Source organism: Trichomonas vaginalis, chromosome V, assembly GCF_026262505.1.
Source record: "Trichomonas vaginalis G3 chromosome V, whole genome shotgun sequence".
NCBI lineage: Eukaryota > Parabasalia > Trichomonadida > Trichomonadidae > Trichomonas > Trichomonas vaginalis.
This window is the reverse complement of record NC_067207.1, coordinates 6,028,437-6,043,581: the sequence shown is the minus strand read 5'-3', so window position 1 is coordinate 6,043,581 and position 15,145 is coordinate 6,028,437. Positions and strand designations below refer to the sequence as shown.

Genomic DNA, 15,145 nt, shown 5'->3' with positions numbered 1-15,145 from the left:
ATGCCTCAAATGATTTGATGTAAACTATTCAAAAATTCAAAGCTATGATCGATATAACCGTTTTATGATAATGGGGAACCTCTAATTCTGTTTCTGGAAATTAAGAAGGAAATTGAACTGCTTTTCATCAATTTATTATAATAATTAGAACAATCATTAAAAATTTCTAGAATTTAAAAATAAAATTTCACAAATATCAACATCAATGTTTAATAGTCGAATATTTATGAATTACTATATCTTTTATGGACATAAAAATGTTTTATATAAAAAAGAAATATTTGATTAAAATTCCGAAATTTATTGATAAAAATTTTGCATCTTAATCAACATGATCTTGTTCCTCAAACTCATCTGAGAATGGGTTATTATCATTAGCTACTTCAGAGGCGGAGAATAATGGGTTGTCGCGTGTTGCCTCTTCCATTGGAATTGAGGTTGCAATTTGAGTCTCACTTTCTTCAAGATCCTCATTTTCTGTTTCTGAATCTGAATCATGAGCATTGTTGCCGCCACTCTTCTTAATTAAAAGAACAACAAGAAGAACGAGTAGAACAACCAATACAAGGCCAACAATAACAATGCCTGCGATTAAGCCCGCATTTGTAGCTTTCTTCTTTTTATTTGCGCTTTTAGAATTGGCATTGCTTGAATCGCCATCACCACCATTGCCACTATTTCCTTTAACAACAGTGAATGTTAATTGTGCTGGAGTTGATTCGAGGTTGTCTGGATCTCTTGCGATGACCTCGAGATCATGATCGCCAAGTTCAATATTTGATGTGATATTAATCTCGAATGCAAATGCTTGGACAGAAGAATCTGAAAGGATTTCATAAACTTTAGTCTTTGTTTCAAGATCGATGCCTGCTAAGAATGTGATCCTGTTTCCGTGATCTGGATCTCGGATAGTTCCAACAACTTTGGCTTTTCCGCCTGCTGTTACGGAGTCGCTCTCAAGAGAGATACTGAGGATTCTTGGTGGATTCTGGATGTTGAACTCGATGTGTGTCAATCCAGTTGATAATCCGTTTGCATCAACAGCGTAAGCGTTGAGATTATGCTTTCCATACCTGAAATTCTCTGGGATCTGTAACTTGACTTCGAATTCTTGTGGATTTTCTGTAACTTGGATCTCTTTTGTAACGTTAAGTTCGATATTATCTATCTTGAATTTCATGAAAATGTTGGAGTTAGCTGTTACAGAACCTCTTAGTGAGATATTTTCTCCATCATTGTAGGCTGACTTAACTAATGGTTGTAGTGAAATGATTGGTGTATAAGTAACCTCGAAATCGAACTCGTGTACCTTAGAGTTTAAATGAACTGCATTGTAAACAATTTTTGGATCATTGTTGGAACTGATCCAAACTTTGATCTTCTTCTTGCCAATTGGTTCTGTATTATTAATCTTGAGACCAAAACTGAATTTTTGTCCCTTTTCACCTGTTGATAAAACATTCCATGAACTTTGTTCTACAGCCTTTTCTCCAAGTTGTACATAGAAGTAAAGGTCTTTTGTCTGATCAAGATCTGTGAATGTACCATCAAATTCGATGATATCGCCTTGTAATGCGTAATTCTTTGAAATGTGAATAGAATCTAAAACTGGTGGGTTGATTATTCTGATATTGATTGATTGATCATGAGATTTGAATCCATACTTATTAACGACATACATATTGAATGTATTGTTTCCGTATTTGAAGATATCAGCTGTCAAATTGATGTTCTTTGTTCCAGATATCTTTCTATTATTTGGAGAGATTATTTCTTTCATTGAGTCGATAGATAAACCGTTGATGGTAACGTAAATTGTGACATCCCCTTCATCTTCGCATGTATACGAAATTGGGATAAGTTCATTTGTATGGTAATATAAATCAGATGGATATGTAACTTGGAAGAATGGAGAATATGAGAATACGATCTTCTGAGAAAGTACATTGGAAAAACTTAATCCATCGGGATTTTCATAATATGGATCAGATGTATCTGTAACATAAAATAGAACATTGGTGGGCCCGGAATATGCTGTATAAATTGTTTCAGAGAACTTAAGTAATTGATTATCTTTACCATTAGACACATCCATATAACCACATAATGGATACCCATCCCCAATTTGCATCCAAACGAAGATATTCTTTCCATCATCGATGTCATCAAGCAAGAGTTTGAAAGAAGCCTTTCCCCCTGTTGTCAAATAATCTGCTGACATGGAGAAGTCATGGATCTTTGGCTTGTTCTTGTATGTAAATGACCTAGAACCAGAATTCAAAGATTTAATTGAGTTTCCGTCAATAGCACTGACTTTCATTGTTGTTATTCCGAATTTCAAACCATCAGGAACTGTAACTGTGATGTCATATTTGCCATTAATGAGAGATGACTTATCGAGCATTGTTGACGGAGCTTGGACTGATCCGAATGAAACGACAATATTGCAGTATGTTGTTGTATCAAAACTGAGAGAACCTGTAAGTCTAAGATTCTGACCTTTAGATATGAAATTGTTAGATATTCGATCTAATTTGATTGATGGTCTGAAAGTAACACGAATTGGGATACTTTCAATATTTGAAAATGAATTCCTATTCGATGTATAGTATGTACTACTTATATCAGCAGCTTTAACGCTAATTGTGTGAAGTCCAACTTTCTTGTTACTTGGAATATCAAATGTGAATTCATCGGAAGCGGATTTTCCAGAGCTGGTGACAGAGCCAGATGTTGAGTATTTAACATCATCAAAGTATAACCAGAAATACAAATATTTTCCATTGTCTACATCTGTGTAATTGATTCTAACAGAAATGGAATATTTATCTTGTAATATTAGGTCCTTAGTTACAGAAATTGCAGTGACCTTTGGCTTGTTAACAAACTTGAATGTTTGTGATTTTTGCTTAGTCATTCCATATTCATCAACAACCGACATTGTAACAGTGAATTCATTAGAGTATGTGTAACCATAAGGCTGGACATGAGTTCGCTTATTTCTGTATTTCACTGTTTTAGGAATATTGAAAGTGAAAGATTTTGTCGTTAGCAGCTCATTGCTTGTATATGTTTCATTCTTAATGACATTATCATCGACTTTAAGTAAAATGTAACCTCTTGTATCATCTTTAATCACTGCGTTGCATTGGAATGTATCATCGTATCCGTAATATTGCTCTTGAGGATAGTTGAAATCGACATTAGGGACCTTTGTGATAATGATATTCTTTGTAATTGTTGCTGACTTAGAATTTTTCTCAGGTGGATAGACAACATTTGGTGTATTTTGAACCCAAAAAGTAAGGGTTGTAGGCCCTGTTTTCTGGGAGAGGTTGAGTTTGATATCAAAAGAGTTCGATAAGTAAACACCATATGAATATAAATTAATTGCATCACTGACTAGAATGTTATTTCCAATCTTTGCACATAGATAGATCGTTTCACATATATAGAAATAACCACCTTGTTTAATCTGAAAATAATATGTAGCTGTAATGGTATCTCCTGGTGAAAATGCATCCTTTGTAAGTTGAATCTTATTTAATTGAGGTGCCTCTCTAATTGTAAAACTCTTAGAATAGAGTTCGGATTTTGTATCGTTATTTCCAATTGCCTTAATATACAGTGTCTGATTTTCATATGAATCAGTGCTAGTTTGATATGTTAATGTGACAATACATGAATGATTATATGATATATGATCGACAGCATTATAAGTGTTATCGAAGTCTGCATCATCAAAGTTATCATAGAGATAAACTGTTCCCTGGATATCTGCTGTGATATTAACTTTGATTTCGATTTTATCTGATGTACCATATACTGTTTCTTCAGGGAAAAGAACGACTAATTCTGGATCATTTGCCATATAAATTGAAAGAGGGAAAGGATCAGAAACTGCTTGTCTGTCAAGTTTTGATGCATCAATCGTTACATTAGAATCAGATGCATAAATTTCAATTGATGTCTGGCCTGATGGAACTCCTTTCAATTTTTGGATTGTATATGTGAAATTTTGAGAAGATCCTCCTTGGGATACAATCTCTCCAAGAACAATTGGATCATATGAGCCAAGCTTTTGATATATGAAGAGTTTTTTGCCTGAATCATAATCGACAAGATTGCCAGATACAGTAATTGGATCGTCATCATCTGCAACAGTCTTGTTCAATTTGAGTTTCTGTAATAATGGCTTGTTCTTATAGATGAATGGGCACTTCGTAATACTATCGTTTGTTGTTGGTCTAAGTCCAAATTCATCAACAGGATAGTATGAAATTGAATGATTTCCAAATACCTTATACTTGGCTGGAATATCAATTTCTGTTGAAAGTTTAGCAACTCCATTTGTGGTGTTGTAATATAATTGCTGATCGATAACTTCGTTATCAATCTTGAATTCAATCATACCATTTGTGTCGTCTATAACTTCTAATGAAATCTTGATTCTATCATCTTTTCCGTAAGCAATTCTAGGAATGCATGGGGATGTCATAGATGGGGCTTTTGTAATATTGATATCAACGGTAATTACAGTTGTTTTTCCATTCCTTGTAGCTCTGGATTGATCGTAATCATCTGCAAGCCAAACAGAAACTGGATAATTAAGTCCTGAATCAACAGGAACGTTTGTAACAGATGAAATCATTTCATTTTCACCAACTTTTGAAACTGATGTTAATAGAGATGGAGCATTATCTCCAAATTTTGTCCACAAAAAGATATTTCTTTTTTCATCAACATTCTTGAAATAAGCTGTGATATTAACTTGCTTATTTACATCTGGACGAATTAAATTAGGAACAACTGTCGCTTTATTGAGAACAATTTTGTTCTTAATATGGAATTGATATGATAAACGACTTGATGAAGCATTGTAATCATCTGTGCACTGAACATAAAGATAATAACCACTAGAAACTGTATGATATTTGCAATCAGTTGGAATAGGGATGGTAACTGGAAATGTTTTTGAATTTGAACCGAAACTGGAAAATTCATATCTATTTGGATTTGCTTCAATATTACGATTATAACCATTACCTGTGATTGTATATTTGATACTGCCAGAGTTATCGTCTGTAACTGTGAGGTTGAAATTAATAGATTCTCCTGTTTCATAAATGTCCAATTCTGGCCATTGTGCTGAAACTTCAGGAATATCTGTACTAATGATTTCAAGAACCCATGGGTCTGAATCAGTATTTGAAGAAGATGCTACTGTTTGGAGATCACTTCTGCTTGATAAGAAGAAGTTAACATTGCCCTTGAACTGAGGTGGGAATTTAAATATTGTCTTAAATGTCTGATTCACTTGGCCGTTTGAAGGCGTAGCATAGAGGTGATCGGTTTGTGAGCCATAACCAGCATAAAGATGTAAGGTCTTATCAGTATCATAATCATCAAAAAGAACTTTGAGAATTTTTTGTTCATTAGGTACACCACGTTGGTTCAATTCGATGTTTTTGATTACTGGCTTGCTAAGAATATTGAAGGAGAATGGGACTTTATTAGATGTGATGTTGTTATAATCTACGGCGTAAATTATAAGTTTGTATTTCTGGCTTTTATATACAATATTATAGTCTGATAATTTAACTGTGAGAGGATCTGTGAAAAGACGATTATCAACACTGTACTGCTTTGAATATATAGTATCGTTATCATTATCAAAATACCACTTGATATCTCCTCTAGAATCATCGTCAGAAATGGTGAGATCAAAAACTAATGTCGTATTAAAATCGAATACTAAACCGGTGTTTCTAGGTGTAGCTATTAATATTGGGGGGTTAGAAATATGAACAGTCTTTGTGTCTGTAGCGACATCACGATTATTAATATCTCTTGCAATTAAAGTGCAAAGGACATCATCTCCTGTGATTTCTGGACCACCTCTAACCGTGATTGTGAAATTGTGTGTCTCTGAGCTATTAACTTGGTTAGATTTATATTCTTTTCCAGAATTTCCAAATCTAACTAAAAATGTGAGGATCTCGTCTGGATCTTTATCTGCGAATTTGCCTGTAATTATTATGTCGTCGCCGTTTGCATAAACTGGTTTATCAAAATTCCATGACTCAATTTTAGTATTGTCACCAATCTTAAATGTCGAAAATTTATATGGTTTGTCTGCAATCAAGCCAAATTCATTAAAAGCCTTAACAACAATGTAGTATTCTCCTCTTTCTAAGCTTGTTAATGGAATAATTTTGTTGAATGAAGCTGAAGTAGAATTAGTAGATAGATCGCATCTACTAGTGAAGTTAATGATATTAAATTCATTTTTGAATATCATATAATATACATATGTTGTTGAATTACTGTGAACTTGAACTTCGAAAGTGATACTATCCTTTGTTGAATCATATTTAATGTTTTTGTTAATGTTAGACAGAACAATTAATTTGGATTTTTCTGAATGATTAGTTTCACCAGTTCCTATACTTGACGAATTAATATTAAAGAATCTACGTTGGTAATTGTGTCTTCCTGGATTTGCTCGAATTGATTTAAATCCCCGTCTTTGAATATCATCATTGTATGTGGTAAAAGAATTGCTATTTTGATCACCAATCGAATTACCATTATCTGTTCTATATTGAGGAGAATATGTCTGACCTTGTTTTGGAAGAACAATTTGACTTCCAACATATATATCTTCCTCAGAAGAAAATGAATAAACTAATTTATCTGGTAATAATTGAACTTCACTTTCCCATTGATAAAGGAAATGAATACCTAAAACAACAAGGCCGCCTTGTTCAATTGTGACATTTTCCCAAGAATAAGAAAGAGAAACCATGGAAGTTGATCCATCATAAGAGTCGAAATTGTCTGGATTACCAAATTTCTGGAAAAATTTATCATCACTCGATTCAATTGATCCAAAGAAAAAGTTATGAGGTGGAATATAAATTGGTGTAAGACTAAGATATTCAAGTTTTTGAGGATCTGAAAGTCTAAAAATAAGTTTCTTCCAGGAATCTGTATTTGCATTAGGATAATAGATGTAGAAAGACCTTGGATTACCGTTTAATTTTTTGACATTAACATTTCCTTCATTTCTTATTTGAAATCTGGTATATGTTCCAAGGCTGATTGTCTTACTTTGAGTACCTGTGTTCTTAACAACAAATTTGATTGAAGCGACATCATCATTGAGTTTATCTAACTTGGTTGTAACAACGATATCTTCATGAGGACCATTATCGTTTCTTTTAAGTTGATAAGATTTGCCTCCTGTCACATTTAATTGTACCTGTGTTCCTTCTTTGTTGTAAGAAAATGGAACTTCTTGATCATTAAAAACATATTTGATATCAAAAAGGCCTGGAGCTTTAGAATCAAACTCATTGTCAGGTCTTAATGATAATTGTGATTTGGAAATTGCACTGATAATGAAGTACGAAAGCATTAGGCTGTCTTAAAAATAATGGACTTATAAGCTATTAATATTTGAATAATTCTTGAATTTTGTGAGCAAATGTCAAATATTTAAAATGCATAAAATAAATTATAAATTGAAAATAATCTAAAAGTCAGAATTAAAATTGAAATTATGATTTTGAAAATTGTGAATTTATTGAGAGAGAATATATTGAATTTTATGTAAAATGTAAACACATGATTTTAAGATGATAAATAATGGAAAACGGATTTATAATAAAAATAAATATTTTGGTTATGTTTTTGATTTTGAGAAAGAAAAAAAATAGATAAATTATATTTCATTGGGTTAATAAGTAAATCATAAATGTAAATAAAAAAATTGAAACTCTATAAGTTAAATTTGAATTTATCGATCCCCAATTTTATGATGAAGCGTCAAATTGATCTTAAGGATTATTTTTATAGGTTTTATAAATTATTTCAAATTTAAATTAAGATGTTTTGAAAGGTACTTTGAAATGCGATTCAATTTTTTTATTGATTATCGTTATTAAAATTCATTACAATCTCTTAAACAGTTTTATTAAGTTTTTATCAATTGAAATGAATTTGACAATATTCGTTGTGTTGATTTAAATATTCACTACTGAATAATTTTAAGCATATTTTCATCTTTTTCGGAATTGAGAGTTTATCATTAAACTTAGCTTTTAAGTTGATTACATATAGTGTCTCCCTATGTACTTATTGATTTTATTATAAAATGAAAAACCATACATTCCTCTCAAATAAGATTGATTTTTATCGGCTCTATTAAATTTTACGAATATTTCGATTATGATTTCATGAGCATAATAATATTTTTTATTCCAAAATTATTTGAATAATGAAAAAAGTTTAATTACAATTGATTTCTTTTCCTAGTATTATTTCTTTGGGTACATTTAATATAAGTAATGTCAGGACATCAATACATTTTTGAATTGAAAAAAATTCAAAGCTATTAGGTCAGTCTTGAGGTTATGTAAATATCTCAATTTTGACTTTCATTTTATATTTTACGATTACAAGAATAATGTGCTGTATTCATGTCTTCTACTAAATTAAAGGTTAGCAATCAAAGCGATCATTCTTTTAGTTAAGGCTAGCAATTTTATTCGCCAAATTTGTAAAGAATTTACAATTCATAAGAGAAAATTTTCAGAAGTTTACATCAGATTCTTTGCACGGTAAGGACTTCTGGGCAGAAATAATTAATTTACATATATGAAAAAATATTGCTAATAGATTATACATTATTACCTTCTTGTTTTAAGCCATTATTTATAGTGTTATTTCACTGATTATCATTTTTATTATGATTCACTGTAGAACGAAATCAATGGCAAGTCTTACCTAACAACCTCCTCTTTCTTGACTAATTTTTCTATTTATCTTGAAATTAGAAAACAAATTCTCAAATGGATAGAATACAAAAAAGAAAATAGTTAGAAAACTTATTAAATAATATAACTCAAAGGCTCATATAACTTAATGTCGCTGAAAAATTTAAGATTGATTTGATATAGAATGCAAATCATAAATCCAAACCATGTGGCCAGGAAATTTGAAGTAAAAAATTATCATTTATGACGATTTTCGTATTTTTAATGAAATTCTACCATTCAAATTCAGATAATTTGATCTTCAAAATAAAAATTGTGTATAATAAAAGTAATACGCATAAGTTATACTGTTTAAATTGAACTCGTTCAAAATATATGATTCTTAAGTACTCAAGCGTAAAATGGAACAATTATGAATGCAAATTTTTGAAAATTTATTCACTCAAAAATTTGTATTACTAACGTATTTCCTCATCCAAAATCCAAAATCATTTTTAGATAAAATTATTTTTCATAATGTATTCTTAAGGGTGCACACGAGAGGATCATGTAAACTTCAGAATTTAGAACCTTATTTTTAGGCATTATCTTGGCTACCTATTTAGGCTCGAAAAGCAAAAAATATCAAAAAATCCAACTTGATTCCATTATGACCCTTTCATGGAGGTAGTTTTTATCCGCTAGTATTTTCTCTTTGAATCTCTTTACAATTCGAAATCAAATTCAAACCTCAGTAGAAGAAAGGAAGAATCGACTTACTACGGTTGTAATACGAATAAACACATATCTTTAATTATTTTTATTTACATAATAATTGTTTGAAGCTCATATTCCATCAAATTTTTAAATAAAAACATTAAAATGTTGAAAATGTTCATATATTTTAATAGGGTTTTGGCACTTTATTGAGGAATTACTACATACATAGTCGAACTGAACTTGATATTTTGAAATTTAAATTATTTATCAAAATTAAAATTTAACTTGAAATTTATAATTATTTAGTCATATTTTGCATAATTCTAAGTAGATTTTGTAAAAAATCAAGAAAGAAAAATTTTAACGTGCTTTATTTTTTCTTTTTTATAATAATACATATTATTATATAATTAACATATTCATAATGTTTCACCCTTTCAAAAATATAATCCCCTCCTCTCAAATAAACGTACATACGGGTGGCCTCTTTTTTCAAAAAATTAAAATTTGAAATTTTGGGCTCAAATATTAGAGATTTTTCAACCTTCAACGATATATGTTGTCTATATCAGACCTCCTTTCTTTTTGATACTTAACATTGTTCCTAAATCTTAGCCGTTAAGGCTGTTCTGAAAATATTTTTTTTCGAAAAAATTCGAAAAAAATTCTTAAAATTCAAAAATCCCTTAATTCCTGAGGATTTTGGAAAAAAGTTTTTACATGAACATGTGTATATTATATGAAGTATATTGATAAGGTAAAAATCAAATTTTATTGCATATTCATCGAGAAAATAAACTAACGAATCCCTCAAAATTGAGAGGGTAATCCTCCTCCTCTCAAATAAACGTACATACGGGTGCACCCTTAAATAAACATCATGTGCTCGAAAAATAAAAAGTTTTTGAATACAAATAAAAAGTTGGATCCAAAGATAAAGATTTGATATAGTTCCAGGATTGTATTACAAATGATTTCATTAAAAACTGATTTTTTCATGATGCCATCGATCAATTGACAAAACATGAAATTAATATTACTATAGTTAATTAGACAACATTGGTAAGTTGAATTTGGATAGCGTATGAAAAAGTGAAAAAATCATTGTGAAATCCTCTCAAGCATCTTAAATTGAATGCTTTACAAATTTCATGATTCATATCAATGGCAAGCTTAAGGGTCCACTGTAAGGCCAAATAAGGCCTATCGTCATCCCAAAAATATTGCTCAAGATGGTGTTTTACTAAGACCCAAAACTTAAAAAAACACAAAAAAATTAACTTTACTCTTTTGAGATCCTTATCAGATGTGCAACAATTTGATGCAGTATCGCAATTCGAATCCGATTTTTTAATGTAGATGTACTCTAACATTCTTGAAAAAATGCAAAATGATATTAATTAAGCTTTTCATTTCTGTATCATACACGAAACAAAATCATTTATTATACTAAAATTTATCAAAGTTTGAATAATGAAAAAAATAATATCTAAATTTTTACATTGAGTCGGCTATTGATATGGTCAATATTAAATCGTTTAAAAATGGGCATTGGCCAGAATAATACCCACTAAAATACACTTTTTTTTAAATGTTATCAATTTGTTATGGTATATCTTTATGATAATGAATAAAATGCTTATCTTTCATAAGTAAATACATAATTTATGCTGAAACACAAAAAATAACACGAAAATTTTTTGCCAACATTTCAAAACTAAGGATAATGTTTTGAATATATAAGCAATAATACTTTGTCTGGAGAATTAAATTTGTGCTATCCAATTGTCAATTCTTTGAATTTTTTATAAAATGCACGATATTCCGACATTAGCCTCTTTAAATATAAACTACATGCATCACAATATTAGTATGTAATGGCATTAAAGCGAATTTCCTAATTTCTTCTCAATTTAATTCCTAGAAAAACTTAGGAATTAATGATTGGAAATAGGTCAAAAAATTCCTAATATAAAATTCATACTTATAATAAAATCAAAATTCGAAAATATCTATTTTTCAAAACACGCATCCAGAAGCAAAAAAAATAGGAAAAAATCCTGTTCTTATAAAACTCGCTGATTTTGCAATTTTTATGTGATTTGAAGTGATAGAATATATTATCATCTTATTAAAACATATACTTCATTGTTACATTCACAAAATATTAATCAGAACACTAGGAAAAGTGGATTTTCGAAAAAAGACGATAACGATTATTTGCAAATCGCCTCTCAATTTTGAGAGACTTTCAATTTTTACAGTGGACCCTTAATTAGTCGTGCCGAGCCACCAGTTAATTCCGAAGCCAAGCCCCTAGGAACCATCAATGATAAGAATATTTTCAGTACATCATACACTGGCGTTGAAAAACACCTTATTTCCTACAATAATGATGATTATGCCCAAGAAAGAAACATTGCCTTGAATAATTGGTGTGTTGATGGTGTCATTCCTCTTACAAAAGAAGAAATCGAAGCTGAAAGAGTAGAAAACAAGAAGCTTATGAAACAATTTACCAAGAATATACTTAAATGTGATTATTCCAACATGAGTGTTCCATGTTCCTACTCTGAGCCACGCTCCTTCCTTGAACGTATGGCAGATTTCTTTTCATTCCTTGCAGGCGAATACCTTGACAAAGCTGCCGCTGCAACTGATCCAGAAGAGCGCCTCAAACTCATCACCATCAGTATTGTATCATCACTTCATCTCTATCATCAGACAAAGAAGCCATGGAATCCAGTTTTAGGCGAGACATATGTTTGCAATTATGGATCTGGTGCTATTTTATATGGAGAACAAGTCTCTCATCACCCACCTATCTCTAACTTTGAGCTTTTTGGCAAGAATGGTTCCTGGAAGGTTCATGGTCAGTGCAATTTCGTCGTTGACTCTTCAATGAATCATTTTGAAGTTAAGCAAAATGGAATTTTCGAATGCGTGTTCCCTGATGAAGACAAATATCAATGGGAATTCCCCAATACTTACGTACATGGCCTTCAACATGGCGACAGATTTATTCGCGTTGTTGGCAAGATTGTTGTTAAGAACCTCGAAAAAGGACTCAAGTCTGTCATTCGTCTAGCACCAAAGAAGGACAAGAAGCTCGGAATTTCGGAATTTGCTTACTCATACATTTACGGCGGAATTAAAAAGATTCGCGGAAAGAAGGAGAAAAAGACCGATTTTACAAAAGTCTATCGTGGAGACTACTGCAAGCAGCTCACGTTGGATGGCCAAGTCATTTGGGATATTAACAATGACAGAGCAAAGAGGCCACACCAGGATATCGCTGATGAATACCTCCTTCCAGCAGATTCGAGATTCAGATTCGATCGAGCTTATTTGATTGATAAAAAGCCAATGGATGATGCGGACTTAATGAAGAAGACTATTGAAGATGCTCAGAGACGCGAAGAAAAACTTAGAATTTGCGTCAAGAAATAAGTTATATTATTAAAAATTTCACTATTTATTTAATTTTCATTCAAAATTGATCAAAATCTTTTTTTAAATTAATGTGAGAAGTGCACTTTCGTATCAAGAGATCATTTCTAATAAAAAATTAGTATAGAATATTGAAATTTTTTGTAGCAAACACTTTCATTTGAGTTGAATTGTAACAGTATTATGTAACAACACTTTTGATGTAAGCTGAGCTTCGCAAGGATATTTTATTATCATAATTTTGAAGTTAATGACTTTTTGGTTTGAAATTTTCAATTTTAGATCGTGTAAAACATCTTTATCACAGCCATCAGCGAATAATTTCTTAGCAGATAGCCTCAACCAAGGTAAGGTAATTCAGATTTTGTAAGAAAAGATATAAATGAGATCGTAAAAGTGTCAAAAGTATTCAAAAAAATGAATTTTCAACTTCCATCTGAAGTGATCCTTACAGATGCTTTTCGTTTAGGTGAAGGAATGATATTTTCATATGACGATGCGAGAAAGTTCCTATTAACTGATAATCACGGCAAAAATATGGTTGATAGATTAATTTCTTACTTAATTTGTTTAAAGATCATATCACCATTAAGACCAAAATGGTCAGAAAGCCTATTAATTGCAGTTGATATGTACTATAGTTCTCTCAAATATTATTTCAAAGATGATTACAAAAATGCTTTACGAATTGTTTCGACAAAGAGCGAATCTATCATGAGTGTTGATTTTCCAAGGACTCTCGGTTGGTTTAATGAGATGGCTCCTACAATTGGAGCTGAAATTTCGAAAGAAATAGACGTTTTAGAAATAATATCAAGAATATTTGCTATTTTAGAGCGAGAACACCCTGAACTTCAATATACTCAAGGTTTCGATCGGTACGCATACAGCTTTTTTGCAATGGCTTTAAGTTTTTGCCAAAAAGGCTCTTTGCCAATCGAATTCGGCGAAGCAATTACATATCATCTCGTTTGTAATACAATAAGCTTGCTTCCAATGACAAAACTCCTTGATGATCAACAAAAATTAATGGAACATTTTGACAGGCTTGATAAGGTTTTAATGAATTATGACTATCAGAAATACAAATTACTTACAGATTTCAATGCTTCGATCCTCTTCTTTGGAGTTCGTTTCGAAATGTTATTATTTGCAGATGAACACTCTTTTGAAGAAACTCTACGAATATGGGATCAAATCTTCGGTAGATTAGAAAGTTATGAATACATGATAAACGCATTTACCCTTGCTCATGTTCATCAGGCAAAAATTGAAGATGATTGCCCGAATGTCTTAGAATCTATACTTCACAACCAGAAATGGGATGTTGATAAGCTTATTTTAGATGCAAATGCATTGCTACATCATCAGAAAAGTATCAAAGAAACTTTATGTGAAGCATGTTGTCCAAAACTTACAAGATTCCATGGATACTCGATCGCTTCCGATTTTGTGTTTTTCGAATAAGAGTTTATACTATGATTTTCTGTTTTTTTAATAATTTTTTTTCAAAAATATTATATAATCGGATTTTTGGAACCAAACTAGCTTTGCATGACCTTAGGTCCATTAAACATAGCAGTATTTATTACACTGGCTTCTTTGGTATCAGATGAAAAACAAATCCTTGAAATTCTTCAAGGAAACTCATTGTCTTGTTGAATAAATGTTTTGTTTATAGCTATTTTAAAGAGAAAAAGAAAATATTACTATCTGATGACAACTTGCTTTATGATTTAAAAAATTATTATCCAATATATGCCAACCAAAACAAGATTTCATTTCAATACTTCAAAATTTTAGATCCGAATCGAACCCTATGATTGTTTTGGGGAAATACACCTTTTTAATTTGTTGAAATTGTTATTCCGATTTTGATGATCAATATAAGGGCAAAAGTCATCATTTTAAAGTAATGACGAAATTTTATGCTTTCAAGAATAAATGATGTGGATTTCATATTTCAGAATGATTTAACATGTTTGATTAATAATTTAATGAGTGAATTAATATATTTATATAAAATATTATCATAGTAATTATCTTGTTTCTATATATTTTAACTCAATTATCGTAAAAGATTGATTTCAATAACAAAATTTCCAAAAAAAATTCAAAAATCAATTTTTATATTTCAAAAATGTTAGAATTCAACTAATTTTCTATATTTTAAATTTTTTTTGGAAATTTAACAAATGGCAATATCGTAAGGGGAG

General features: G+C 30.8%; 3 protein-coding genes across 3 annotated transcripts, besides 2 other annotated features; 2 read left to right on the top strand and 1 right to left on the bottom strand.

Annotated features, from left to right (window-relative positions):
• Positions 1 to 188: 188 nt before the first annotated feature.
• Positions 189 to 7,420, bottom strand: TVAGG3_0286560 (uncharacterized protein; the record flags this gene model as incomplete). Its single annotated transcript, XM_001299895.2, has 1 exon — positions 323 to 7,420. The coding sequence occupies one exon, from the start codon at positions 7,418 to 7,420 to the stop codon at positions 323 to 325; it is 7,098 nt and encodes a 2,365-aa protein (XP_001299896.1).
• A 1,888-nt stretch (positions 7,421 to 9,308) lies between these two features.
• Positions 9,309 to 10,346: a mobile genetic element.
• A 311-nt stretch (positions 10,347 to 10,657) lies between these two features.
• Positions 10,658 to 11,750: a mobile genetic element.
• Positions 11,751 to 11,903: 153 nt separating this feature from the next.
• TVAGG3_0286530 (lipid transport) lies at positions 11,904 to 12,929 on the top strand (the record flags this gene model as incomplete). Its single annotated transcript, XM_001295806.2, has 1 exon — positions 11,904 to 12,929. The coding sequence occupies one exon, from the start codon at positions 11,904 to 11,906 to the stop codon at positions 12,927 to 12,929; it is 1,026 nt and encodes a 341-aa protein (XP_001295807.2).
• Positions 12,930 to 13,340: 411 nt separating this feature from the next.
• Positions 13,341 to 14,664, top strand: TVAGG3_0286520 (Rab-GTPase-TBC domain family; the record flags this gene model as incomplete). Its single annotated transcript, XM_051229012.1, has 1 exon — positions 13,644 to 14,396. One exon carries the CDS (start codon positions 13,644 to 13,646, stop codon positions 14,394 to 14,396), a length of 753 nt encoding a protein of 250 aa, XP_051098742.1.
• Between the last annotated feature and the right edge of the window lie 481 nt (positions 14,665 to 15,145).